Source organism: Bombina bombina, chromosome 11 (assembly GCF_027579735.1).
Source record: "Bombina bombina isolate aBomBom1 chromosome 11, aBomBom1.pri, whole genome shotgun sequence".
Classification (NCBI taxonomy): Eukaryota; Metazoa; Chordata; class Amphibia; order Anura; family Bombinatoridae; genus Bombina; species Bombina bombina.
This window is the reverse complement of record NC_069509.1, coordinates 39466933-39493772: the sequence shown is the minus strand read 5'-3', so window position 1 is coordinate 39493772 and position 26840 is coordinate 39466933. Positions and strand designations below refer to the sequence as shown.

The following is a 26840-nucleotide window of genomic DNA, read 5'->3' as shown; positions in this document are numbered from 1 at the left end:
GTAAGGTAAAAGAGCTTTGAACTTTAGTAATTTAGAATAGGGTAGGGCATTTTTTTATTTTGGGGAGCTTTGTTATTTTATTAGGGGGCTTAGAGTAGGTGTAATTAGTTTAAAATTGTTGTAATTTTTTTCTAATGTTTGTAAATATTTTTTTATTTTTTGTAACTTAGGTCTTTTTTATTTTTTGTACTTTAGTTAGTTTATTTAATTGTATTTATTTGTAGGAATTGTATTTAATTTATTTATTGATAGTGTAGTGTTAGGTTTAATTGTAGATAATTGTAGGTAGTTTATTTAATTTATTTATTGATAGTGTAGTGTTAGGTTTAATTGTAACTTAGGTTAGGATTTATTTTACAGGTAATTTTGTAATTATTTTAACTATTTTAGCTATTAAATAGTTCTTAACTATTTAATAGCTATTGTACCTGGTTAAAATAAATACAAAGTTGCCTGTAAAATAAATATAAATCCTAAAATAGCTATAATATAATTATAATTTATATTGTAGCTATATTAGGGTTTATTTTACAGGTAAGTATTTAGCTTTAAATAGGAATAATTTATTTAATAAGAGTTAATTTATTTCGTTAGATTTAAATTATATTTAACTTAGGGGGGTGTTAGTGTTAGGGTTAGACTTAGCTTTAGGGGTTAATCCATTTATTACAGTAGCGGCGAGATTCGGTCGGCAGATTAGGGGTTAATAATTGAAGTTAGGTGTCGGCGATGTTAGGGAGGGCAGATTAGGGGTTAATACTATTTATTATAGGGTTATTGAGACGGGAGTGAGGCGGATTAGGGGTTAATAACTTTATTATAGTAGCGGTGAGATCCGCTCGGCAGATTAGGGGTTAATAAGTGTAGGCAGGTGGAGGCGACGTTGAGGGGGGCAGATTAGGGGTTAATAAATATAATATAGGGGTCGGCGGTGTTAGGGGCAGCAGATTAGGGGTACATAAGGATAACGTAGGTGGCGGCGCTTTGCGGTCGGCAGATTAGGGGTTAATTATTGTAGGTAGCTGGCGGCGACGTTGTGGGGGGCAGGTTAGGGGTTAATAAATATAATATAGGGGCTGGCGGTGTTAGGGGTTGCAGATTAGGGGTACATAAGTATAACGTAGGTGGCGGTCGGCAGATTAGGGGTTAAAAAAATTTAATTGAGTGGCGGCGATGTGGGGGACCTCGGTTTAGGGGTACATAGGTTGTTTATGGGTGTTAGTGTACTTTAGAGCACAGTAGTTAAGAGCTTTATAAACCGGCGTTAGCCCAGAAAGCTCTTAACTACTGACTTTTTCTGCGGCTGGAGTTTTGTCGTTAGATTTCTAACGCTCACTTCAGCCATGACTCTAAATACCGGAGTTAGAAAGATCCCATTGAAAAGATAGGATACGCAATTGACGTAAGGGGATCTGCGGTATGGAAAAGTCGCGGCTGGAAAGTGAGCGTTAGACCCTTTCCTGACTGACTCCAAATACCGGCGGTAGCCTAAAACCAGCGTTAGGAGCCTCTAACGCTGGTTTTCACGGCTACCACCCAACTCTAAATCTAGGCCTAATACTTTATTAAACTATGATTAAAATGTATGTATGTGCTTAAAAACCTTAATGCATTCAATAGTTTAGTATATTCTTGAGTTTTCTGTTTTTATCTGTAGCTATTCTGGTCCAATTATCAATTCAATAATTAAAGGGACACTGAACCCAAATTTTTTTCTTTCATGATTCAGACAGAGCATGCAATTTCAAGCAACTTTCTAATTTACTCCTATTATCAATTTGTCTTTGTTCTCTTGCTATCTTTATTTGAAAAATAATGGATCTAAGCTTTTTTTTTTGGTTCAGAACTCTGGACAGTACTTTTTTATTGGTGGATGAATTTATCCATCAATCAGGAAGAACAACCCAGGTTGGTCACCAAAAATGGGCCGGCAACTAAACTTACATTCTTGCATTTCAAATAAAGATACCAAGAGAATGAAGAAAATTTGATAATAGGAGTAAATTAGAAAGTTGCTTAAAATTTCATGCTCTATCTGAATCACAAAAGAAAAAAATAAATCAGGTTCAGTGTCCCTTTAACTTCTTGTATTTGAACTGTTGTATACATAGTTGCCATTTGCTTATTTTGGTACACAATTAATAGAGATGACAGATCCCGACTTTGTTCAATTAAAGTCTGCCAGATATAGCATTGATCATATATTCCTATTCCTATAGTGTTTATAGCACCGTTTCATATCTTCTATGGACCTTATCTCCACATATATTGGTATATTTTTCGAGTGACTGTTTGTTTAAGTTTCAGAATCATAAGCCACAGAGTTAATATTACCTTGAAAAATTGCTTAATTAATTCTGAACCTAATTTTTGTTCTTTCGTTATTCAGATAGAGCTTGCAATTCTAAGTAACTTTCTAATTTACTCCTATTATCAATTTTTCTTCTTTTTCTTGGTATCTTTATTTGAAAAAGCAAGAATGTAAGCTTACAAGCCAGCACATTTTTGTTCAGCAGCTTGGGTAGTGCTTGCTGATTGGAGGCTAAATGTAACCACCAATTAGCAAGTGCTGCTCAGTGTTCTGAACCAAAAATGGTCCGGGCTTGTACGATTGTATTCCTGCTTTTATAAAAAGAAATAGTGCTGCCATATAGTGCTCTTACTAATGGATAACATTCTTGCAAACGTGCGGCCATACTGTGCTCCAGAATTGGGCCGGGTCCTAAGTATACATCCCTGTTTTTTTTAACAACATATACCAAGAGAACGAAGAAAAAATGATAATAGGAGTAAATTAGAAAGTTGTTTAAAATGACTGCTCTATCTGAATCATGAAAGAAAATTTGGGTTCAGTGTCCCTTTAAAAAATAAATTAAAAAAAATCGATGAATGATGACTGACAATAAAAATGATGAATATTGAATTGACAAAAATATTAAATACAAATGTTAATTTTTCGTATATATTGTGTACTGTGTGTATTGTCAAAATAAAATGACATTAAGTGAACTTATTACCATTGTGTGTTGTGTTATTATTGTGAAAATAAATTCATGTGCTCGAAAAATTTAGTTTTATTCCTTTATTACTTAAAGAGACAGTCTACTCCAGAATGTTTATTGTTTAAACAGATAGATAACCCCTTTATTACCCATTCCCCAGGCTTGCATAACCACTATAACTTACTATACTTTTTACCTCTGTGATTGCCTTGTATGTAAGCCTCTGCAGACTGCCCCTTATCTCAGTTATATTAATATACTTTTTACCTCTGTGATTACCTTGTATCTAAGCCTCTGCAGACTGCCCCTTATCTCAGTTATATTAATATACTTTTTACCTCTGTGATTACCTTGTATCTAAGCCTCTGCCGACTGCCCCTTATCTCAGTTATATTAATATACTTTTTACCTCTGTGATTACCCTGCATCTAAGCCTCTTCAGACTGCTCCTTATCTCAGTTATATTAATATACTTTTTACCTCTGTGTTCACCTTGTATCTAAGCCTCTGCAGACTGCACCTTATCTCAGTCATATTAATATACCTTTTACCTCTGTGATTACCTTGTATCTAAGCCTCTGCAGACTGCTCCTTATCTCAGTTATATTAATATACTTTTTACCTCTGTGATTGCCTTGTATCTAAGCCTCTGCAGACTGCCCCCTTATCTCAGTTATATTAATATACTTTTTACCTCTGTGATTACCTTGTAACTAAGCCTCTGCAGACTGCCCCTTATCTCAGTTATATTAATATACTTTTTACCTCTCTGATTACCTTGTATCTAAGCCTCTGCAGACTGCCCCCTTATTTCAGTTCTTTTGACAGACATTCATTTTAGCCAAACAGTGCTGACTCCATGAGCACAATGTTATCTATATGGCACCCATGAACTAGAACGGTTTAACTGTGAAAAAATGTCAAAATGCACTGAGATAAAAGGTGGCCTTCAAGGGCTTAGAAATTAGCATATAAGTCTACCTAGGTTTAGCTTTCAACAAAGAATACCAAAAGAACAAATCAAATTTGATGAAAAAAAAAATTTGGAAAGTTGTTTAAAATTGCATGCCCTATCTGTATCATGAACGTTTAATTTTCACTAGACTGTCCCTTTAATTTCCTAGTCCATTATCTAAGTAACTCTAGGGGGTACATTTATCATTGTGTGAGCCGACATGATACAATGTATGCCCCTTATCTCAGTTATATTAATATACTTTTTACCTCTGTGATTACCTTGTATCTAAGCCTCTGCCGACTGCCCCTTATCTCAGTTATATTAATATACTTTTTACCTCTGTGATTACCCTGCATCTAAGCCTCTTCAGACTGCTCCTTATCTCAGTTATATTAATATACTTTTTACCTCTGTGTTCACCTTGTATCTAAGCCTCTGCAGACTGCACCTTATCTCAGTCATATTAATATACCTTTTACCTCTGTGATTACCTTGTATCTAAGCCTCTGCAGACTGCTCCTTATCTCAGTTATATTAATATACTTTTTACCTCTGTGATTGCCTTGTATCTAAGCCTCTGCAGACTGCCCCCTTATCTCAGTTATATTAATATACTTTTTACCTCTGTGATTACCTTGTATCTAAGCCTCTGCAGACTGCCCCTTATCTCAGTTATATTAATATACTTTTTACCTCTCTGATTACCTTGTATCTAAGCCTCTGCAGACTGCCCCCTTATTTCAGTTCTTTTGACAGACATTCATTTTAGCCAAACAGTGCTGACTCCATGAGCACAATGTTATCTATATGGCACCCATGAACTAGAACGGTTTAACTGTGAAAAAATGTCAAAATGCACTGAGATAAAAGGTGGCCTTCAAGGGCTTAGAAATTAGCATATAAGTCTACCTAGGTTTAGCTTTCAACAAAGAATACCAAAAGAACAAATCAAATTTGATGATAAAAAAAATTTGGAAAGTTGTTTAAAATTGCATGCCCTATCTGTATCATGAACGTTTAATTTTCACTAGACTGTCCCTTTAATTTCCTAGTCCATTATCTAAGTAACTCTAGGGGGTACATTTATCATTGTGTGAGCCGACATGATACAATGTAGCGTATCATGTCTGCTGCACATCGATAAATGCCGACAGCATACACTGTCGGCATTTATCAATGCACTAGCAATTCTTGTGAACTGCAGGTGCAATGCCGCCCCCTGCAGATTTGCGGCCAATCAGCCACTAGCAGGGGGTGTCAATCAACCCGATTCAATAGGATTGATTTCTGTCCGCGACCTCAGAGCCAGCGGACCAGTTATGGAGCAGAGGTCTTTAGACCGGTGCTTCATAATTTCTGCTTCCGGCGAGCCTTCAGCCTTCAAACAAGGGGCATCAAGCTCCATTTGGGGCTTGATAAATCGGTACCTATACCCGTACATTTTGTATTTCTATTCAAGCCTAGCTTCTATTGAATCTACTTAATTTATAATAATTATAGGTATGAAAAAAAGTTATTATTCTCATTGAGACCCTGTGGTTGTACTGTCCAATAGATAGATCCAGCGACTCTCCGCTCTTACTAAAGATTGTTCAAGGTTTCCAGCTCAGTTCAAGGTCTCCTGATTCTAGATATGTGCAGCGGTGAAAAATTTGGTTTGGTTCGGATCGATTCGGAAGAAATCGAATGAATTCGTTTCAGATTCATTCGGATTCTTTGGGATTCGTAAAAAAATTCGGTTCAATTCGGTTCGAATCGATTCGGAATTTCGGGATTTCGGTAAGTGTTAAGGGGATATGCTGTGTATTACACTAGTATACTGTACAATACTAGTGTAATACACAGCCATCCGAATCTACCGAATAAATGCGAATCGATTCGGATTTATTCGGTAGATTCGGCACTACCGCAATTCAGAAATTCGAATCGATCCGAATCTCCGAATTCAACAAATTCGTCCGAATTTCGATTCGGACCGAATCGAATCGCACATGTCTACCTGATTCCCAGTTTGATTTGTTCTAGACCAAAGTATCACAATTCTGTGATGTTTGTCATTGGTCAGATTTTAGAAAATGAAAAGCAACACTGGTTATTCCTTCGTTTTGATCTCAACTGGCAGTTTTTATATTGCTAAGGTGTTCTGTCATTCTCACTCTTAATTTTATTCAAAAGATAAAGATGTACATTAGATTTTCAAGGATTTTCTTGGTATTTTCATCTAAACAAAATGGCTTGGACTTAACTTATCTTTCAGATCTTTTGTTCTTCTATAACCTATTTAAATGGTATCCCCTATGTGTTTAGAACTGAATCTGCCTTAAGAATAACTTGATGCTGGTGTAGAATTCCAATGACCTCATGAATCTGTGGAGAGTAAATTGTAATTCATCTTTAGTCTCTTTTATCTTTAGTCTTAAAGGGACAGTCTAGTCAAAATTAAACGTTCATAATTCAGATAGGGCATGCAATTTTAAACAACTTTCCAATTTACTATTATCCTGAAATTTGTTCTTGGTATTCTTAGTTGTAAGATAAACCTCGGTAGACTTATATGCTAATTTCTAAGCCCATGAAGGCTACCTCTTATCTGAATGTATTTGACAGTTTTAAACAGCTAGAGGGTGTTACTTCATGTGTGCCATTAGATAAGATTGTGCTCACTAATGTGGAGTTATAGTCAGCACTGATTGGCTAAAATGCAAGTTTTTTTTAAAAATAACTGAAGTAAGGGGCAGTCTGTAGAGGCTTAAATACAAGGTAATCACAGAGGTAAAAAGTATATTAATATAACCATGTTGGTTATACAAAACTGGGGAATGGGTAATAAAGGATTATCTACCTTTTTTAAACAATAACATTTCTGGAATAGAATGTCCCTTTAATTCTCTTTCTTAACAGATCTTGTGTATCTGTCATTTCTTCTTCGTGCTGTGCTTTTGCAATGGAACAATTGCTACATCATTTTTGTTTTATTCCTTTATGTAATTCATCTGCCCAAATTCTGTAGGTTATATCATTAGAGCAGTTTCTTTTTGCGCTTAAAAACTCTGCAATTTTACCGTATGTGGTGAGTGTGCACTGGTCGAGTGTAGTATACGTTTTGTAGCTGGTATCTTTGACAGTGAAAGAGGTTCTATGTGGCAGGAATTTAATGTTTGTGATATAGACATGGTTTAATTGATTTCCGTAGAACTTATATAGCCAGTTACTGCTATATCTAGCGGGCTGAATTTGAGAGGCAAAATTGTACCGATTTTTGTTTTTGTGTGAGATATTAGTATGATAAATGAGTTTTATTGAATTTAGGTCAATGTGTTTTAAACATTTGCATTTTGCATGAAAAACATATGCTCTAAAGTTTAGATTAGAAATACACCTTGCATATTCTCTGCCTGTTCTAGCTTTCAGTGACAGTCACACCCAGTGACACCGTACTGAAGTGTAGAACAGGCACACATGCAACATAATTCTATGTGTGAGCAAGTATTTACATAAAACTATGTTAATAGTAACAATGCTTCTTATCAAGATTGAAATAAAGTGCTGAGCATTTCATGTTCATCTTTTAGGTCCCTTTAATTTTGCGGCACTGGCAACTACCAGTTCAATTCCCAACAGCTGCAATATGCCCAGCCAATCAGGAACAGGGTTGCCACCTTTTCTTAGAAAAAAATACCAGCCATACAAACATTTGCATAAAAAATTATACAGCATAGAGCAGAAACTGGTGCTCCTGAGACCCATTTTAATGATTGTTTTGTTTGTAATCAGACTCCAACGCACTTAGAAGTTTTTTTGTCATAACTGGACCTTTATTCAGACCTCCCAATCATCTCAGATCCTGCAGGATTGTCACACGTTGGTAGGCTTGGCTCACCTGCTGCTTATTAATGTCCTGTTTTTTAGGGACTGTGCCAGCTCCGCTTTATCCACGCCCCAAAACACCCCACAGCCTGTAAGGTAGTGTTGTCGCATACAATCGGGTTGATTGACACCCCCTGCTAGCGGCCAAATGGCTGCAAATCTGCAGGGGGCGACATTGCACCAGCAGTTCACAAGAACTGCTGGTGCAATGATACGCTGTCGGCATTTATCGATGTGCAGCAGAGATGATACGCTACATCGTATCATGTCCGATCACACTGTAATAAATATACCCCTCTATCGCAATTTACCACACTCCGTTGAAAACTGGGAGAAGGAACTAGAAACAGTAATAACGCCGCAAACAGCTGCAAATATTTTCTGCAACACAAAATCATCCTCTTCTTCTATACTAAAAATAAATGACAAAATCTTGCATTATTGGTACCTGACCCCTAAAAGACTACATATATTTTTCTCCAAAACTAATAACTGCTGCTGGAGATGCGGTGATGTGGGCAGTAGCATGGGCCATATGTGGTGGTGGTGTTGCCAGATTAACCAGATTTGGAGGAATATAATTAAAGAAATAGAAGACATTTTACCGATACTCCTCCCCCTAAACCCCCTGGTATGGTTAATTAACATGTCCATTAGTGCAAAAGTCCTTATAGCTAATAACTGGAAGTCAGAAGGAGTTCCCAACCACGAGATGTAGCAAAATAAAGTAACAAACTTAATAGAGCTTGAAGAATAAATACAGCTCCTATAAAACAGGTAATAGGGACCCCTTCTTTGAGCTGCAGAACACCTGGGAGCAATACTTAAAAAACTTTTCTAATAACCTCCTCAAATAAAATCAACACAAATCCATCACACTCAAACCCCTTTCGCATCCTCGCACCTACAATGCTTAAACAAAAGGAAGACGGTTCGCAGAAAGAAAAGAGCAAATCAGTTATACATATTGGTGAAAGTAATTCTCTACTTGCAGAACTTAATTAGAAGCTATTACACCATATTGTTTGTTTATCTGCCTTTAGGTAACTAACTGCCTATGGGAAATATTAAAGCATTATCATGGAGATTCGTTTTTCTAAACCTTTTGGGATGAAGATCCAATCTGATTTATGGACTTTCCTATTTCTTTTATTTATTTTTTTAAATCCGTTATTTATTTTTTACCATTTATAGTAAAGACCGCTGCTCCATAACCCTGTATTGCTCTCCGCATTCAGTGAGGTCTTGCGGACCTGATCCGCACTGTCGGATCAGGTCCACAAGACCTTTGATAAATAGGCCTCTATATCATCAGATGCACACAACAACAACAACAACACCATAGCAAAATTAACATTCTGTAAAGAACAGTATGATAATATTACATGTTTTCTTACTTTTTTCCTTCCCCCCTTCTTTTTTCTTTCCTTTTCTCTTTCTTTTTTAAAATATATTCAGACTATTGGCAAGAAAACAAACAAAAACAACATGTCATACATGATTCGATCATTATATACCCCTTATGGTCTAACAATAGAGGGTGACTTTTGTACCACTGTGTCTTAAACATTTTATTTTATACTGTACTTTACTGCCTGTTACCCATTCAAGAGGGGATGGAGCAGGCAGGGGAAAAGAGGGGAAGAGGAAGAGAGAAAAAAATAAATAAAATGATAGCATAATCCCTAGGCGTCAAATCTTGTTATTATAACCAGTAGTCAGGGAACCGTCCATGTAGGACTGATATACAGAAAAAATCCAATTTATGAAATGACCTGACTATTTGTTTTTGTGTTCTTTCGGGATACGGAAGTGTAACCTTACTCCATTTAGCAAAGAATTTTTTGACTGACGATTCTTTTGTTGTATTTGGACCATGCTGTTCTAAAATAATTTGATATTGTACTCTATTAATAAATTCCTTTATGCTAGTACTGATGTGAACATATATTCCTGCCCTTAAGAATACAAGTATTTATCAAATCCTGATTTAAGCCAGCTTCTGGTATCGAAAAAAATGTCTGATATTTTCAATGGCTCCTTCCTTATCAAAAACTTGTTCAGCCACAAATTTACCTTATGCCAGAATTTATTCACTTTTGGACAAGACCAAAAACAATGTGTTAAATCAGCCTTTTGAAAAGAGCATCTAGAGCAAACAGCAATCTTCCGTGGTTGCCATTTAGATAGTTTTTCTGGAGTCAAATATGCTTTATTCATAACTTTCATATGGGCCTCTCTCCAAGCTTGCACATTGGTGCAGTTATGTACAACCGATAAGCCATCTCTAATATCCTCTCCTGAAATTTCAGTAAACTCTTCCTCCCATTCATTTTGTAATCTCTCTAAATTTTTTAGACCTACTTTTTGCATTAGCAGGTCATACCAGACCGAAATTTCCCACTAGAAATCCTTCTAATTCCTTTCTAAGGCAAATTGCCAATGGCTCTATGGATAAATTGAACAGTAATGGGGAAAGGGGGCATCCTTGTCTAGTGCCTTTCTCTAATATAATTTTTGGTGTACGAAGGCCATTTACCAAAACCATTGAAGAGGGATTATTGTTAATCAATTTAATAAATGTGCTAAAGTGACCTATCAATCCAAAATTTGTTAATGATGTAAAAAGATGGTCCCAAGTGATCGAATCAAATGCCTTTTCGGCGTCTATCATGATTAGAGCTTCTTCCTCTCACTCTCTCTACCCTTTCACCGTAACAATTTAACCCAAGTCTGTTCATTGCCATTAGGACTCTGCGTATGTTTTTTTGTAGGATTATGACCGTCCATGAAACCTGATTGGTCTGAGTGTATTAAGGTCCCTATAATTTTTTTGAGCCTGTTTGCTATGATTGCTGTTAAGAGTTTATAGTCATTATTTAATTAAAGATATAGGCCTATACGAATCAACTGACTCCGGATCTTTGTCTTTTTTTAGAATAAGATTAATCGTAGAGGTAGTAAAATATGGCAAAGTCATGTTATTTTCTGATCTTTTAAGATCTTATGAAATTCAATGGGGACTTGGTCTGGGCCTAGAGCTTTGTTAACAGCAGCTAATTTGATAGCTCTTAAGATTTCTTAATTAGTAATATGTGCATTTAAATCTTCTAACTTTTCCCTGTCTAATTTAGGTACTCGTATACTCTCCCAGAAATTCTGTTTACTTAGATTATCAATGTTTTCTGCGTAATATAGTTTTTGAAAATAACTATAAAAAGCATCTTTAATTTGAGACGTGTTAGTATATCACCCTGCTCTGCTTCAGAAATATTATCTGATGAGAGTTCTGCGTTAGCTTTATTTCCCCCCCACCCTGTTGAGGGGCCATCACTGGAGATCTGTTTTTTGTGGTTAAAGTGTATTTCTCAATAAGGAGAAAAAAAAACAAGTGAAAAAAAGGAAAAATGTGAGTTTTGTTACTTTGTGTGTGATTTCCTGTATGTGCAACCCTCTCAAGGGATTTAATAAGTGACTTAGAATTTCCTTTTCTCTTTCTCCCTCAATTCCTTATTCTTTATTTTTTTTTATTAACAGAATAACAATTCAAACTTACAGTGGGTCTTCCGCCCCTTATCGTGACTAACATCCTGTTGGACACATAAACATCAATTGTGATTAACCTTCTCAGTTTCCTGAAAGGTACTTCAGGTTCCCCTAACTGGGAACAAACTTAATTATCAGATGAAAAGTGAAAAAAAAAAAAAAAAAAACCCAAGAAAAACAAAAATATGTGAATGAACGTATCCAAATGAAGGGATATATAAAAGAGCGCTGATGTTAAAAGAAAATATATATATATATATATATATATATATATATATATATTCAATGTAAAACAAGGTAATAAACTTTAAATATAGTAGATCAGGTCTACCGTATTAGTCCTGTAAAATGTCCATAAGCTGATGGTAAATTGAAGGGATAAAGATATCCTCCTTATAGGTATGGTGAGTCAGGCTGCTCCTCTTGATCCCAGAGAGTATGGAACAACTGTTAAAATACAAAGAGTAGAAAGAGGGCGCCACAATAGCGTGATACCGTCTGGATATGCAGGTACAGATAAAAGTAAGTATTATGCTTACCAAATGGTGTGGCACTGTGCTGTGACCAGTGCAAGAAAGCAGGCTAGCACTTGTCAGTGGCTAGTACACTGTGGAAGCCAAGCTCCAAAGGCACTTGTCCTAGTTGCAACTTGGTGTATGTCTCCTGTTGACTGGACTTCAGGTGCTGCAAATGGTGTATTCTTTTGTGTGTTGTTCAATTGGTATTGATAAACCACAACACAGACAACTTCAAATAAAATGGCTTTTAATACTTATGACGCGTTTCTCAACCTCAAACGGGTCGTTTCATCAGATAAAAAAGTGAATGCCACCATTAACAATTGTTGACAATTTATACACATTTGTGTGTCTAAAGAGGAAGTTGTCATCAGATGTGTAATCCAATAGAAAAACATTTGTGTGCATTCAGCTGTGGAAACCAAATCAGGCTCCCAGCTGTTACAAATTGGAAATTTAGACAGAGTAACAAGGTTAAATTAAGATATGTGTATATATGGGAATCTAAACTTTTAACCTGTTGGTTACATTGTGAAAATGAATAAATAAAACAATGTTATCACTTTGTTTTCATAAAAAAATAATACATATATAACCTCACTTAATAGTTTGTTGTAATGGACACAATCCTTTTGAATATAGAGGAAAATATGTTTAATTGTAAGAATAACAAAAAAATGTGTATATATGGAAAATGGATAATTCATTGAATAATAAGGATCTGAATAGGAGTCTGAACTTTTAACCTGTTGTTTGCATTGTGAATGTGAAGAATTAAAAAAGTGTTATTACTTGGTTTTCGTTAAAGATAGATACTTGTATAACCTCAATGTAGTTTGTTATAATGGATTGATAAATATATAACCTCAATATAATAGTTTTTTATAATAGACACAATCTTTTTAAATGTGAAAGAAGAATATATTTGATTGTAAAAATTACATAGGGATGTGTATGTATGGAAAATGGATTATCCATTAAACAGAGGTCTTTGTATATACATACATGCACACACACACATATCCCCCCCACCTTGTATAATATCTGCATACATGCGCATGTGCACACACGCATATAGTTGTGTTGTTTCTAATTATTTATTTTGAAAATGATTGTTTTGTTAAAAAGAAAAAGGTAAAGAAAATAAGGTGTCTCTCTTTCTGTGTATAGTGTGTGTTAATTGTGAATGATAATTGATGATCTGTGTCTGGAATTTTATTTGTGAAATCTGATGTTTGAAATGAAATGAAATGAAAGAGATTTCTAATTGGTGTGGTACCTAATTTGACTCATCTCACATTTAATAGATATAATCAAAATCATATAATCACTGTCTAGATGTATGGTTTTGCCCTATTGTTCCAAGGGTGTATCTGGCCTATGAATGTTAAAATATGAATTAATAATCTGTGTCTGAAAATGATATTCAATATTGTGATAACTGTACAAATCTGTCAATTGAAGGCTGCTAGATCCAGGTTGGCATTCAACCCTTGTGGATGAAGAGTCTTCAGTCGATAGATCCAGTATGTTTCGCGCTGTCTGAGTCTGGTGAGTCTATTGTAGTCAGAACTCTTTGGAATAAAATCAATGGGAATGTATTTGAAAATGTATGGATTTCCATTGTGTTTGGTTAGACAATGATTGGGTATGCTATGTTTGATTTTGTTTTTTCTGGAATTTTTGCAGTTGCGGTGATGTTCACCCCATCTGTTTCTCAGTTTTCTGGAGGTGCGGCCTACATATTGGAGGCCGCATATACACTCCATAAGATAAACGGTGAAAGATGAATTACAGTTGAAAAAAATAGGAATTTGGAAATTCTCACCAGTAATTGTGGATTTGAAATTTTTAATCCCTGATTTGATACTTTTGCAAGAGCCACATCCTGTTTTGCCACATTTGTAAATCAGTGACGTGCAGTGACGTCAGAGGCTGGTGAAGCAGTGGCTAGGATACGCCTTCATTCTTTAGATATCCTTTGTTGAAGAAATAGCAATGCACATGGGTGAGCCAATCACATGAGGTATCTATGTGCAGCCACCAATCAGCAGCTACTGAGCATATTTAGATATGATTTTCAACAAAGGACATCAAAAGAATGAAGAAAATGAGATATTAAATGTAAATTGGAAAGTTATTTAAATTTGCATATGGGTTTCATGTCCCTTTAAATGGTGTCTTGGAAAACTGGTCAACTTAGTAAACATCTGATTTTAGTCTAAAAGGATTGTAACAGAAACTCTTGCCAGATAACACAATGCTTGCTCTGATTATGAGATCTAGAAATCCATGCCCATTAAAATATGTTTAAAACATACTTTTTACTTTAATGCTGCAAATTATGCTTATAGATTCTTTCATTACATAAGGGATGAGAGTCAGAGGGGGAGGAAGAGAGACAGAGAGAGAAAGAGACCATTGGGGAGAACAACACATAAGGAGAGAGATGGATAGATAGAGAGAGAGAGACACACACACACACACACACAAGGGGGGGGGACCACTGCATTTTAAAATAATAAAACAGCAGAGCTACAGAGAGTTCAGAAAATGAGTCTATAATTTAGTGTGAAGTACAGAGGCAAGCTGCTAAGTTAGTGGATGTAAAGTTTGAGTAAACAAAATACAAAAACGACCCTGCTGTAAAAGAGTAAAAAACACTAAACCACATTCATTAAATTATCATTTTCACTAACAGAATCCCTTTCAGTAAAATCTTACTTTAATAAGATGTAGCTGAAACACTGCTCTCTGTGCCTCTTTTCCTGCTCTGTAAGGATTTAGGAAGTGACAGTGGCACATTCCACTGCACTTAGAGGGGAAGAACAGAACTCTCTTTTTCACTTTAGCAAAGCTGTCAGCTTCACAGGACAGCAACAAAATATATGAAAGTTGTTTTTTTCCGTTTTTGTTTTGTTTTATATGATTTAACATCCAGCCCCAACCCTATGTTCCACTTACTAATGCCTCTCGCTGGATTGGTTCAGCCCAAATAGGACTGCCTCAAATAAAGCACTTATGGGCCATGCAATGATCTTAACCACTTTCATCCAGTAGATGGCGCAGCATGTTGTGTAGTGGTGGGCAGACCTGCTTGTGCCTCTCCATTGCACAACATGTAGCTGTGAGAAAAAAAAATGCTGGGGAAAAAAAATTACAATTTTGTTTTTTTAAAGCCAATAAAAAAAATATATTTTTGCCCATATGAGAGGTGAAGCACTGCCTCACCTGCCTCTAGTGACTGCACATCACTGTTGTAAATACCCCGAAGGCCAAATAGTCCCTTGTTCTGAATAGGATTTTGTAATGTTCTGTTGGAAAATTTGTGTTTCACTTTCTTACTGGGAGCTAGCTGATTTCTAAGTGTGGGCGCTCTTTTGTATATGATTCTTGGTGTTTCTTTTACCAAATGTTTGAGAATGGGGTCCCTTTGTATTATATACCAATGTTTTTTATTATGTGTTGTATTTTATGAAAATCAGAATTGTATTGTGTTATAAAAATGGTTTCTTTCTCTCCAAAAGGTGTATCTGTTTTATTGGTTTTCTTGTCTGTTAGGATATCCTCCCTGTTTAGATTTTTCGCTTTTTCAAGGGCCCTGTCTAGTAAAATGGGGGGATATTCTTTTTCAATAAACCTATTATATAATACTTGACTTTGTTTCAAAAAAGTGTTGTAGTCGCTACAATTTCGTCTCATCCTACGAAATTGGCTGTAGGGTACATTGTGTATCCAATTCCTGTGATGATTGCTATGATAATTTAGAAAACTGTTGCTGTCAACATCTTTAAAATAGGTCTTGGATGTGATGTTGTGTTCTTCTAAACTAAGCATGAGATCTAGATATTCGATGTTTTGAGTCTGAATATTGGCTGTGAATTTTAGGCCCATATCATTGCAGTTTAGATGTTCTATGAAATTGTTGGCCAACGATAGATCTCCTTCCCATAAAAAAATCAGATCATCTATATAACGGCCATAGAAGACCAGGTTTGCCCCAAAGTTTGCTGAATAGATGTATTTTTCTTCAAAGAAACCCATGAATTGGTTTGCAAAACTGGGGGCGAACCTGGTCCCCATGGCCGTTCCCTTAATCTGTAGGTAGAAATTATCTTGGTATATGAAATAATTGTGCTGTAAAATATACAAAATGCTCTCTAAAATATAATCACATTGTGTTCTTGGCAAATATATATCCTTATGTAGATAATATGAGATTGCTAATAAACCTAAATCATGCGAAATGTTCGAATATAAAGAACTGACATCACAGGTGATCCAAAAAAGATTTCTATTGTTGATATTGATTTTCTGTAAGTGTTGTAGTAAATGAGTGCTATATTTGATGTATGATGGTAAAGTAACTACATGTTTTTGCAGATATTTGTCTATAAAAAAGGATAAGTTGTAAGTTAGATTTCCGATTCCAGCAATGATTGGGCGTCCTGGGGGATTTGTTTTGTTCTTGTGGATTTTGGGTAGATGATACATAAGGATATATATTTGCCAAGCACACAATGTGATTATATTTTAGAGAGCATTTTGTATATTTTACAGCACAATTATTTCATATACCAAGATAATTTCTACCTACAGATTAAGGGAACGGCCATGGGGACCAGGTTCGCCCCCAGTTTTGCAAACCAATTCATGGGTTTCTTTGAAGAAAAATACATCTATTCAGCAAACTTTGGGGCGAACCTGGTCTTCTATGGCCGTTATATAGATGATCTGATTTTTTTATGGGAAGGAGATCTATCGTTGGCCAACAATTTCATAGAACATCTAAACTGCAATGATATGGGCCTATCCTAACAGACAAGAAAACCAATAAAACAGATACACCTTTTGGAGAGAAAGAAACCATTTTTATAACACAATACAATTCTGATTTTCATAAAATACAACACATAATAAAAAACATTGGTATATAATACAAAGGGACCCCATTCTCAAACATTTTGTAAAAGAAACACCAAGAATCATATACAAAAGTGCGCCCACACTTAGAAATCAGCTAGCTCCCAGTAAGAAAGTGAAACACAAATTTTCCAACAGAACATTACAAAATCCTATTCAGAACAAGGGACTATTTGGCCTTCGGGGGTATTTACAAATGTGGCAAAACAGGATGTGGCTCTTGCAAAAGTATCAAATCAGGGATTAAAAATTTCAAATCCACAATTACTGGTGAGAATTTCCAAATTCCTATTTTTTTCAACTGTAATTCATCTTTCACCGTTTATCTTATGGAGTGTATATGCGGCCTCCAATATGTAGGCCGCACCTCCAGAAAACTGAGAAACAGATGGGGTGAACATCACCGCAACTGCAAAAATTCCAGAAAAAACAAAATCAAACATAGCATACCCAATCATTGTCTAACCAAACACAATGGAAATCCAAACATTTTCAAATACATTCCCATTGATTTTATTCCAAAGAGTTCTGACTACAATAGACTCACCAGACTCAGACAGCGCGAAACATACTGGATCTATCGACTGAAGACTCTTCATCCACAAGGGTTGAATGCCAACCTGGATCTAGCAGCCTTCAATTGACAGATTTGTACAGTTATCACAATATTGAATATCATTTTCAGACACAGATTATTAATTCATATTTTAACATTCATAGGCCAGATACACCCTTGGAACAATAGGGCAAAACCATACATCTAGACAGTGATTATATGATTTTGATTATATCTATTAAATGTGAGATGAGTCAAATTAGGTACCACACCAATTAGAAATCTCTTTCATTTCATTTCAAACATCAGATTTCACAAATAAAATTCCAGACACAGATCATCAATTATCATTCACAATTAACACACACTATACACAGAAAGAGAGACACCTTATTTTCTTTACCTTTTTCTTTTTAACAAAACAATCATTTTCAAAATAAATAATTAGAAACAACACAACTATATGCGTGTGTGCACATGCGCATGTATGCAGATATTATACAAGGGGGGGGATACGTGTGTGTGTGTGCATGTATGTATATACAAAGACCTCTGTTTAATGGATAATCCATTTTCCATACATACACATCCCTATGTAATTTTTACAATCAAATATATTCTTCTTTCACATTTAAAAAGATTGTGTCTATTTTAAAAAAACTATTATATTGAGGTTATATATTTATCAATCCATTATAACAAACTACATTGAGGTTATACAAGTATCTAACGAAAACCAAGTAATAACACTTTTTTAATTCTTCACATTCACAATGCAAACAACAGGTTAAAAGTTCAGACTCCTATTCAGATCCTTATTATTCAATGAATTATCCATTTTCCATATATACACATTTTTTTGTTATTCTTACAATTAAACATATTTTCCTCTATATTCAAAAGGATTGTGTCCATTACAACAAACTATTAAGTGAGGTTATATATGTATTATTTTTTTATGAAAACAAAGTGATAACATTGTTTTATTTATTCATTTTCACAATGTAACCAACAGGTTAAAAGTTTAGATTCCCATATATACACATATCTTATTTTAACCTTGTTACTCTGTCTAAATTTTCAATTTGTAACAGCTGGGAGCCTGATTTGGTTTCCACAGCTGAATGCACACAAATGTTTTTCTATTGGATTACACATCTGATGACAACTTCCTCTTTAGACACACAAATGTGTATAAATTGTCAACAATTGTTAATGGTGGCATTCACTTTTTTATCTGATGAAACGACCCGTTTGAGGTTGAGAAACGCGTCATAAGTATTAAAAGCCATTTTATTTGAAGTTGTCTGTGTTGTGGTTTATCAATACCAATTGAACAACACACAAAAGAATACACCATTTGCAGCACCTGAAGTCCAGTCAACAGGAGACATACACCAAGTTGCAACTAGGACAAGTGCCTTTGGAGCTTGGCTTCCACAGTGTACTAGCCACTGACAAGTGCTAGCCTGCTCTCTTGCACTGGTCACAGCACAGTGCCACACCATTTGGTAAGCATAATACTTACTTTTATCTGTACCTGCATATCCAGACAATATCACGCTATTGTGGCGCCCTCTTTCTACTCTTTGAAAAATATGTGAATATCTGTGAAAAACACAATCTAGTTGTCCCTATCGCTCCCCCTGCCCCAACAACAGAATTTGTTAGACGATATATAAATCTGTCAAAGATTACGACTTAATCCGGCCTAACTTTTGTTTTTACGTATACTCAACTCCCCCAGCAATAATCTTGTGATATGTCACATATATAATAGGCAAACTCACACCTTTTAAATCATCACAACCTGGCTTATCCTTTCTATATACCAGAGGTATCCTGTCTGGTTGTATATATATCTCTGATATCTCCTAAACTTTGCGGGGGCCTATAATACCAGATCCACCAATCCTTCACAAAGTGTAAAATTGCAGTGTCAGCGTATCAAATATCAATTGCAACAAATGATCAAATTAAAATATTAAGATAACCAGTAATACTAATAGCTCACCAAGCAGAAAATGAATACAATTAGCAGTGTTTGCGCCTAGCTTAGTAAGTGCGTATTGTAATTCAGCCAGGTTATCTCACGGTGTATGCAGTCAGTCACTGTTAGGTGCAAGCCTCTGTAATAAAAATCTTCCTTTTCCTGCCTTCTGTTCTCCCAAAAGAATGACAAAGATAATAATTTGCCAAGTTCTATTATATCTAGCAAAATGTGCTAGATTAAGTGTCCCCCACAAAGACACAGAGGTGTCGCATCAGAGGGCTTGATATTTCTGTTACCCAGATTTGTGATCTCCTTTTTTCTCTAACTTTGTGTAGCGCCACCTGTAGGCGATAATCTATTTAGAGACTGATCGGATACAGTCCCAGAACTCTGCGTGCTTGTAAAGCTCTTTTCTTCAGTTACCCCCTTAAAAAGTCAAAACAAAAGCAGAGATAAAATATCCTTTTATGGCAATAAAAGTGCTACTACCCTATCAGCTTGCCATACTGAGCCCGTTTACGTGCTATACTTCACTCTTTAGCTATCTCTGACAGGGGTTTTAGGAGCAGCTGGTAAACGTCCTGGTACTACCTGTGTCTCAGCTGCGTATGTGTTGTGCCATCCCTCTTACACGCATAGAGGCCTATGTATCAAAGGTCTTGCGGACCTGATCCAACAGTGCAGATCAGGTCCGCAAGACCTCGCTGAATGCGGAGAGCAATACGCTCTCCGTATTCAGCATTGCACCAGCAGCTCACAAGAGCTGCTGGTGCAACGCCGCCCACTGCAGACTCGCGGCCAATAGGCCGCCAGCAGGGAGGTGTCAATCAACCCGATCGTACTCGATCGGGTTGAATTGTGTCGATTCCTGTCCGCCTGCTCAGAGCAGGGGGACAGGTTATGGAGCAGCGGTCTTTAGACCACTGCTTCATAACTGCTGTTTTTGGCGAGCCTGAAGACTCACCAGAAACACGGGCCCACAAACTCCATACGGAGCTTGATGTATGGGCCCCCTGATGTCTCTCAGCTGGGACCCTGCCGACTTGGTCCAACGGCTATGCGTCTCTATGACCGGAGTGTACGCCCAATCTCGCTGGGCTCTGCCTGGCTGTACAGATGAAATTCCAGTCTAAGGCCTCAAACTCACTGTGGGATGTAGCGTTCTTCCTACTGCAAACACCGAGCTCACGTACCCGGTGTAGCTCCTCCCTTTCCGGTCTGGACTTTCCTATTTCTAATGTACCATTAGGACCTTATGTTTGACTTAAATTGCGAATTTAATTTATTAAAGGGACAAGAAACACAAAACTTTCCTTTCATAATTCAGATAGAGCATACCATTATTAACAACTTTCTAATTTACTTCTATTATCTAATTTGATTCACCCTCTTTGTATCCTTTGTTGAAAAGCATATCTAGATAGGCTCCAGAGCTTGGAACAATCGCTGATTGGTGGCTGAACTTGCATGCCCCTTTTAATTGGCTTACAAATGTGTTCAGCTACTCCCAGGAGTGCATTACTTGCTTTTTCAATAAAAAATACCAAGACAATGAAGCAAAATTGGTAACAGAAAAAAATTGGAAATGTATTTAAAAATGTATTATCTATCTGAATCATGAAAATAAAATGTTGGGTTTCATGTCCCTTTAATTGTATATATTTTGTTTGATGCATGTTTGAGGTGTACACTTTTATGTACTGATCTTTAGCAGTCTTATGCAACCATATATATATATATATATATATATATATATATATATATATATATATAACATTTGCTCATATATATGAGTTGCATCAAGATCACAGAAGGAAATGTTGCTGGCACATTTTGCACTAACAATGAGACCAATGAAAAATGTCTGAAGCAGTAGTGTAGTGATAATGTTGAACTGGCAATAATTGTGGTTTCAGATTAAAAAGTTTACACCATCCCCCTTTGAAACTTGATTGCTCAAGGGCCAAGACAAGAACCACAACTGGAGAATGACGCAGCCTCGGGAGAATAAAAACAGTTTTTCAGCATAGGAACATGTGTTTAATAAATATATGTACCATCTTTTAGAGTCCAACCCCCCCCCCCTTTTTTTAAAATAAAAAATGGTTTGAACGTCCTTTTAACCCTTTGAATGCCAGATAACTGTACTTTGCTGCGTCCAGAGATGTTAACACATTTAGAGCTAGATTACAAGTGGAGCTCTAAATATCGCTTGCGCGCCAGCAATATTAGTGCTCCACTGAGTAATGCCAGCACATGCTAATGTGCACTGGTATTGCAAGTTAAGCACAATGCGAGCACGAACACGCTTCCATAGGTTCCAATGGGAGCCTCGTTCTGATGCAGTCAGAGACAGCATCAGAACCTAAGCGCAGCAAAGGGGGTAAGTAGCAAAGCGATGGCAGCAAATATAAATATATATGTATATTTCCATAGACCGCAATGTAAAGGCACCCCCACTCCCACCAACTTTACTCCCAAAATACTTCCTAGTGCAGTTATTATTTTTTTTATAAAAATGATACACTACACTGTATTTAGGAGGCATTTGGGGCATATTTATAAAATTAACCAGCGATCTGATCTCTGGTTAATTTTGTAAGTGCTAATTGCTACCGCAAACTCACTGTGTGCGGACCCACGATAAATTAGCGCTCCACTTGTAATATAGCCCTTAGCTTTTCTTGCTATTAAAATACTATTTCCTGAAGGTTTTCAGGGAGAGGCGTGCAAGGGGGACTTGTAGGTTCAATGTAGCCAGAGCCACTAAGAGAGGAGCAGGGCTAGGTGGGTGGGTGTGTCACGTGCAGGGTGGGAAGAATTGAGCATGTTGTGGGTTAAGCCAAGATAGTACCTGGAAACTGGAACATTTCCTTAGGGTTATCACCCAGCCAGCATTTTACAGACACGGCCGCTATTTTTAAGGTACAGAACATAAATGAAGAATAAATATAGAAATAAAGATCACATCATGGGGAAACGTCTAAGTGTGAAAACAACAATATGAGGGAAACACTTGTAAGACTCAATATAAGCTACACCTACTATTTATACTATATAAAGGATTAAAAGAGACCTAGAACTCTGTTTAAAAATGTAAACACTTTAATATGCAGGTGAGTAAATTAATATAAACATTAAAAACACTAAACCTTGCAAGGTATTAACTAAGAACTAAAAGCTAAAATGGCATTGAGTTAGATGCAATGAGGCCTATTTATCAAGCCGTCAACTGCAAATACGCTGGAATTCCGCAGTGTAATTGTGGCGAGACTGATTCGCCCCATTTATCAACGCCTACAGATTGGCAAAAGTTGAAATTTGTGACACAATGCGAGCTCAAACCTATTGGCTGATTGGATCAGCCAATAGGATGAAAGCTCAATCCAATTGGCTGATTGCAACAGCCAATAGGATTTTTTCACCCTTAATTCCGATTGGCTGATAGAATTCTTTCAGCCAATAGGAATGTAAGGGACGCCATCTTGGATGACTTTATTTAAAGGGAAGCTTCATTCTTCAGAAGACGTCGTAAGAAGAGGATGCTCCGCGCCGGATGTCTTGAAGATGGAGCTGCTCTGTGCCAGATGGATGAAAATAGAAGATCTAGTCTGGATGAAGACTTCTGCTGGCTTGGATGAAGACTTGGGCCCGCTTGGATGAAGACTTCTGCCGGCTTCACTGAGGACTTCTGCCGCTTCGTTGAGGATGGATGTCGGGTCTTCAAAAACTGTAAGTGGATCTTCAGGGGTTAGTGTTAGGTTTTTTTAAGGGTTTATTGGGTGGGTTTTAATTTTAGGTTAGGGACTTTGGGCGGAAAAAGAGCTAAATGCCCTTTTAAGGGCAATGCCCATCAAAATGCCCTTTTCAGGGCAATGGGGAGCTTAGGTTTTTTTAGATAGGTTTATATTTGGGGGGTTGGTTGTGTGGGTGGTGGGTTTTACTGTTGGGGGGGTGTTTGTATTTTTATTTACAGGTAAAAGAGCTGATTTCTTTGGGGCAGTGCCCCGCAAAAGGCCCTTTTAAGGGCCATTGGTATTTTATTGTAGGCTAAGGTTTTTTTTTATTTGGGGGGGGGGGGTATTTTCATAGGGCTATTAGATTATGTGTAATTAGTTTAAATATTTGATCATTTATTTTTTATTTTGTGTAACTTAGTGTTTTTATTTTTTGTAACTCAGTTGTTATTTTGTGCAACTTAGTAATTCTTTATTGTAGATTTAAATAACTTGAGTAGGGTTAGGTGTTTAAATATGTAATATAGTTAATTTAATTGTTAGTTTAATGTAGTTTTTAAATAATAGTTAGGGTAGGTTAATTAATAGTTTAATATAGTTTAATGTAATTTAATGTAATTTTAGTATAATAGTTAGGGTAGATTAATAAATAGTTTAATATAGTTTAATGTAATTTAATGTAATTTGAGTATAATAGTTAGGGTAGGTTAATTAATAGTTTAATATAGTTTATTTTAATTCTAAAGGTAAGTTTAAATTTATTATAAGATAGGGATGAGTTAATATTTAATGTAAAGTTAGCGGGTTGTTAGGTTTAGGGGTTAATAGCTTAATTTAGTTTATGGCGATGTGGGGGGCTGGCTGTTTAGGGGTTAATAGGTTTAGTAAGTGGTAGTGATGTGGGAGGCCAGGGGTTTAGGGGTTAATAAATGTATTTAGTTGCGGAAGGCTCAGGGAGTGGCAGGATAGTGGTTAATAACTTTATTAGAGTTGCAGTGGGCTCCGGGAGCAGCAGGATAGGGGTTAATAACTTTATTAGAGTTGCAATGGGCTCCAGGAGCGGCAGGATAGGGGTTAATAACTTTATTAGAGTTGCGGTGGGCTCCGGGAGCAGCGGGATGGGGTTAATAACTTTATTTAGTTGCGGTGGGTTCTGGGAGCAGTGGGATAGGGGTTAAACATTTTAGTATAGTGGCAGTGTTTAGTGACAGTATATAAATAAAGTTGGGAAAAAGCTGAATAGCAGTGAGATCGATGACTGTTAGTTAACAACAGTCCGCTGCTCATCACCCCGTACTTAGTGCGCGGCTTTTTGACAGCTTTTTTAATAAATAAGGAGAGTGTATTCAGGTCCGCGGCCGTGATGTTAGGTGATGGTAGGAGAGCGTATTGGTGCCGGCAAATGCAGCATAGTTGACGGCTTGATAAATATCCCTCAATATGTCTAAGTGTGTGAGAATTTAATTGTGAACATATTATTATTTATTTTAGTCCTAGCAGCCTTAGTCCCTAAGTTACTCTGTATAAGTATTTATGCTAATGAGCATGGCTGGTATTTTGTTCCAGAAAAGGTGGCAAACCTAATCTACCCTGATGGGAAAAACTGTGGAAAGAAGAAAATTCTCCATAGCCAAATTATTCAGCTTCTGAAAAGGTGATCTCTGCAAAGATTCATTACTTGCAGAGCTATTCAAATGCACCTTGTTTATAAATCTCCCAAAGCAGTTGCCTACTATTCTTTTAAATACACTGTAATAAAAATCAACCATCCATTGGAAACACCAGTATTAAGACATGGTAAACTGCCTACGAAATAGGATTTTAAACATGTTAACATTTAAATTAAAAAAATCACAACAGTATGAGCGGTGCACTTCCTGCTAAATCTAATTGGCTGATAGCTACTTCCTACTAATGATCATTGGATGATTATGAACATTTGTTTCCAAAACATGCAACAGCAGGAAGTGTCTGTCTGCCAATGAGCACGAAGTACATTATATCGCTCATTAGTTTTAGTTTATACCGTTTTTTTAGGCAAAGACAGTTTGATCACATTTAAATGCTACTCTTGTGTGGACCATAGAAAATGTTGGAGCAGAGTTTCCCCGTTAATGCAAATTACAACAATCAAATAATTTGTTTATTTGTACTGTGAAAATGATTTTTTTATACTAAAATATTTTTTTTATAAAAAAGGCCCAGTCTACAAATTCCCCCCCAGAAGACCCCAGATATGACATACCTTTTATTGTAAGAGTGATGTTCGTACTGGCTTTCATTGTCCTGTACTTTATAAAGCAGGTGTAGACCCCAGTATCATTTCTGCTCACATTTTTAAGTTTCAGATCTGTAAGTCCTTGAAAAAGCTTTTCCTCTGGCATGTTATACCCAGGAGGGTAAATGTATGTTTTGTTCATAAATGTCCTTGTCACCCCATCTTTGGACCAGTGCACAGTGAGATCATTAAGGCTCATTGATGGTCGTATGTTGAAGGTACAATTTAATGACACATTACTTCCCATCTGAACTGAAACTTCTTTGCTTATTTCCATTGATAGATAAGATTTGGCTTTTGGGGTATGTTGGGTTGACAAACCAGTAGTTAGTACTAAAAATCAGATACATTTACAAAGTTAACAACAATAATCTTGCAATACATATAAATTAATTTTTAACTTAAAAGCAAATATCTTGTGAGATAGCTGAGGACCTGAGATTTGATCCAATGCCCCTATTGTACCTCAGATCAGATACCAGTGACTGTAGACCTATCAGTTTTATGCCCCTAATGTACCTCAGATCAGATACCAATGACTGTAGACCTATCAGTTACATGCCCCTAATGTACCTCAGATCAGATACCACTGACTATAGACCAATCAGTTATATGCCCCTAATGCACCTCAGATCAGATACCACTGACTGTAGACCTATCAGTTATATGCCCCTAATGTACCTCAGATCAGATACAACTGACTATAGACCTATCAGTTATATGCCCCTAATATACCTCAGATCAGATACCACTGACTATAGACCTATCAGCTATATGCCCCTAATGTACCTCAGATCAGATGCCACTGACTAGAGACCTATCAGTTATATGCCCCTAATGTAGCTCAGATCAGATACCACTGACTATAGACCTATCAGTTATATGCCCCTAATGTACCTCAGATCAGATAACACTGACTATAGACCTATCAGTTATATGCCCCTAATGTACCTCAGATCAGATACCACTGACTATAGACCTATCAGTTATATGCCCCTAATGTACCTCAGATCAGATACCACTGACTATAGACCTATCAGTTATATGCCCCTAATGCACCTCAGATCAGATACCACTGACTGTAGACCTATCAGTTATATGCCCCTAATGTACCTCAGATCAGATACCACTGACTATAGACCTATCAGTTATATGCCCCTAATGTACCTCAGATCAGATACCACTGACTATAGACCTATCAGTTATATGCCCCTAATGTACCTAAGATCAGATACCACTGACTATAGACCTATCAGTTATATGCCCCTAATGTACCTCAGATCAGATACCACTGACTATAGACCTATCAGTTATATGCCCCTAATGTACCTAAGATCAGATACCACTGACTATAGACCTATCAGTTATATGCCCCTAATGTACCTCAGATCAGATACCACTGACTATAGACCTATCAGTTATATGCCCCTAATGTACCTCAGATCAGATACCACTGACTATA

The 26840-nt window shown here is 36.5% G+C and overlaps 1 protein-coding gene across 2 annotated transcripts in view; it reads right to left on the bottom strand.

The window, feature by feature from the left end:
• Positions 1-26840, bottom strand: part of LOC128641701 (contactin-3) — a 102609-nt gene that overhangs the window by 33327 nt on the left and 42442 nt on the right. For both annotated transcript variants that reach the window (XM_053694232.1, XM_053694233.1), the window contains exon 6: positions 25346-25711. In XM_053694232.1, the coding sequence (XP_053550207.1) occupies positions 25346-25711 (366 nt within the window). The remainder of the gene's footprint in view (positions 1-25345; positions 25712-26840) is intronic.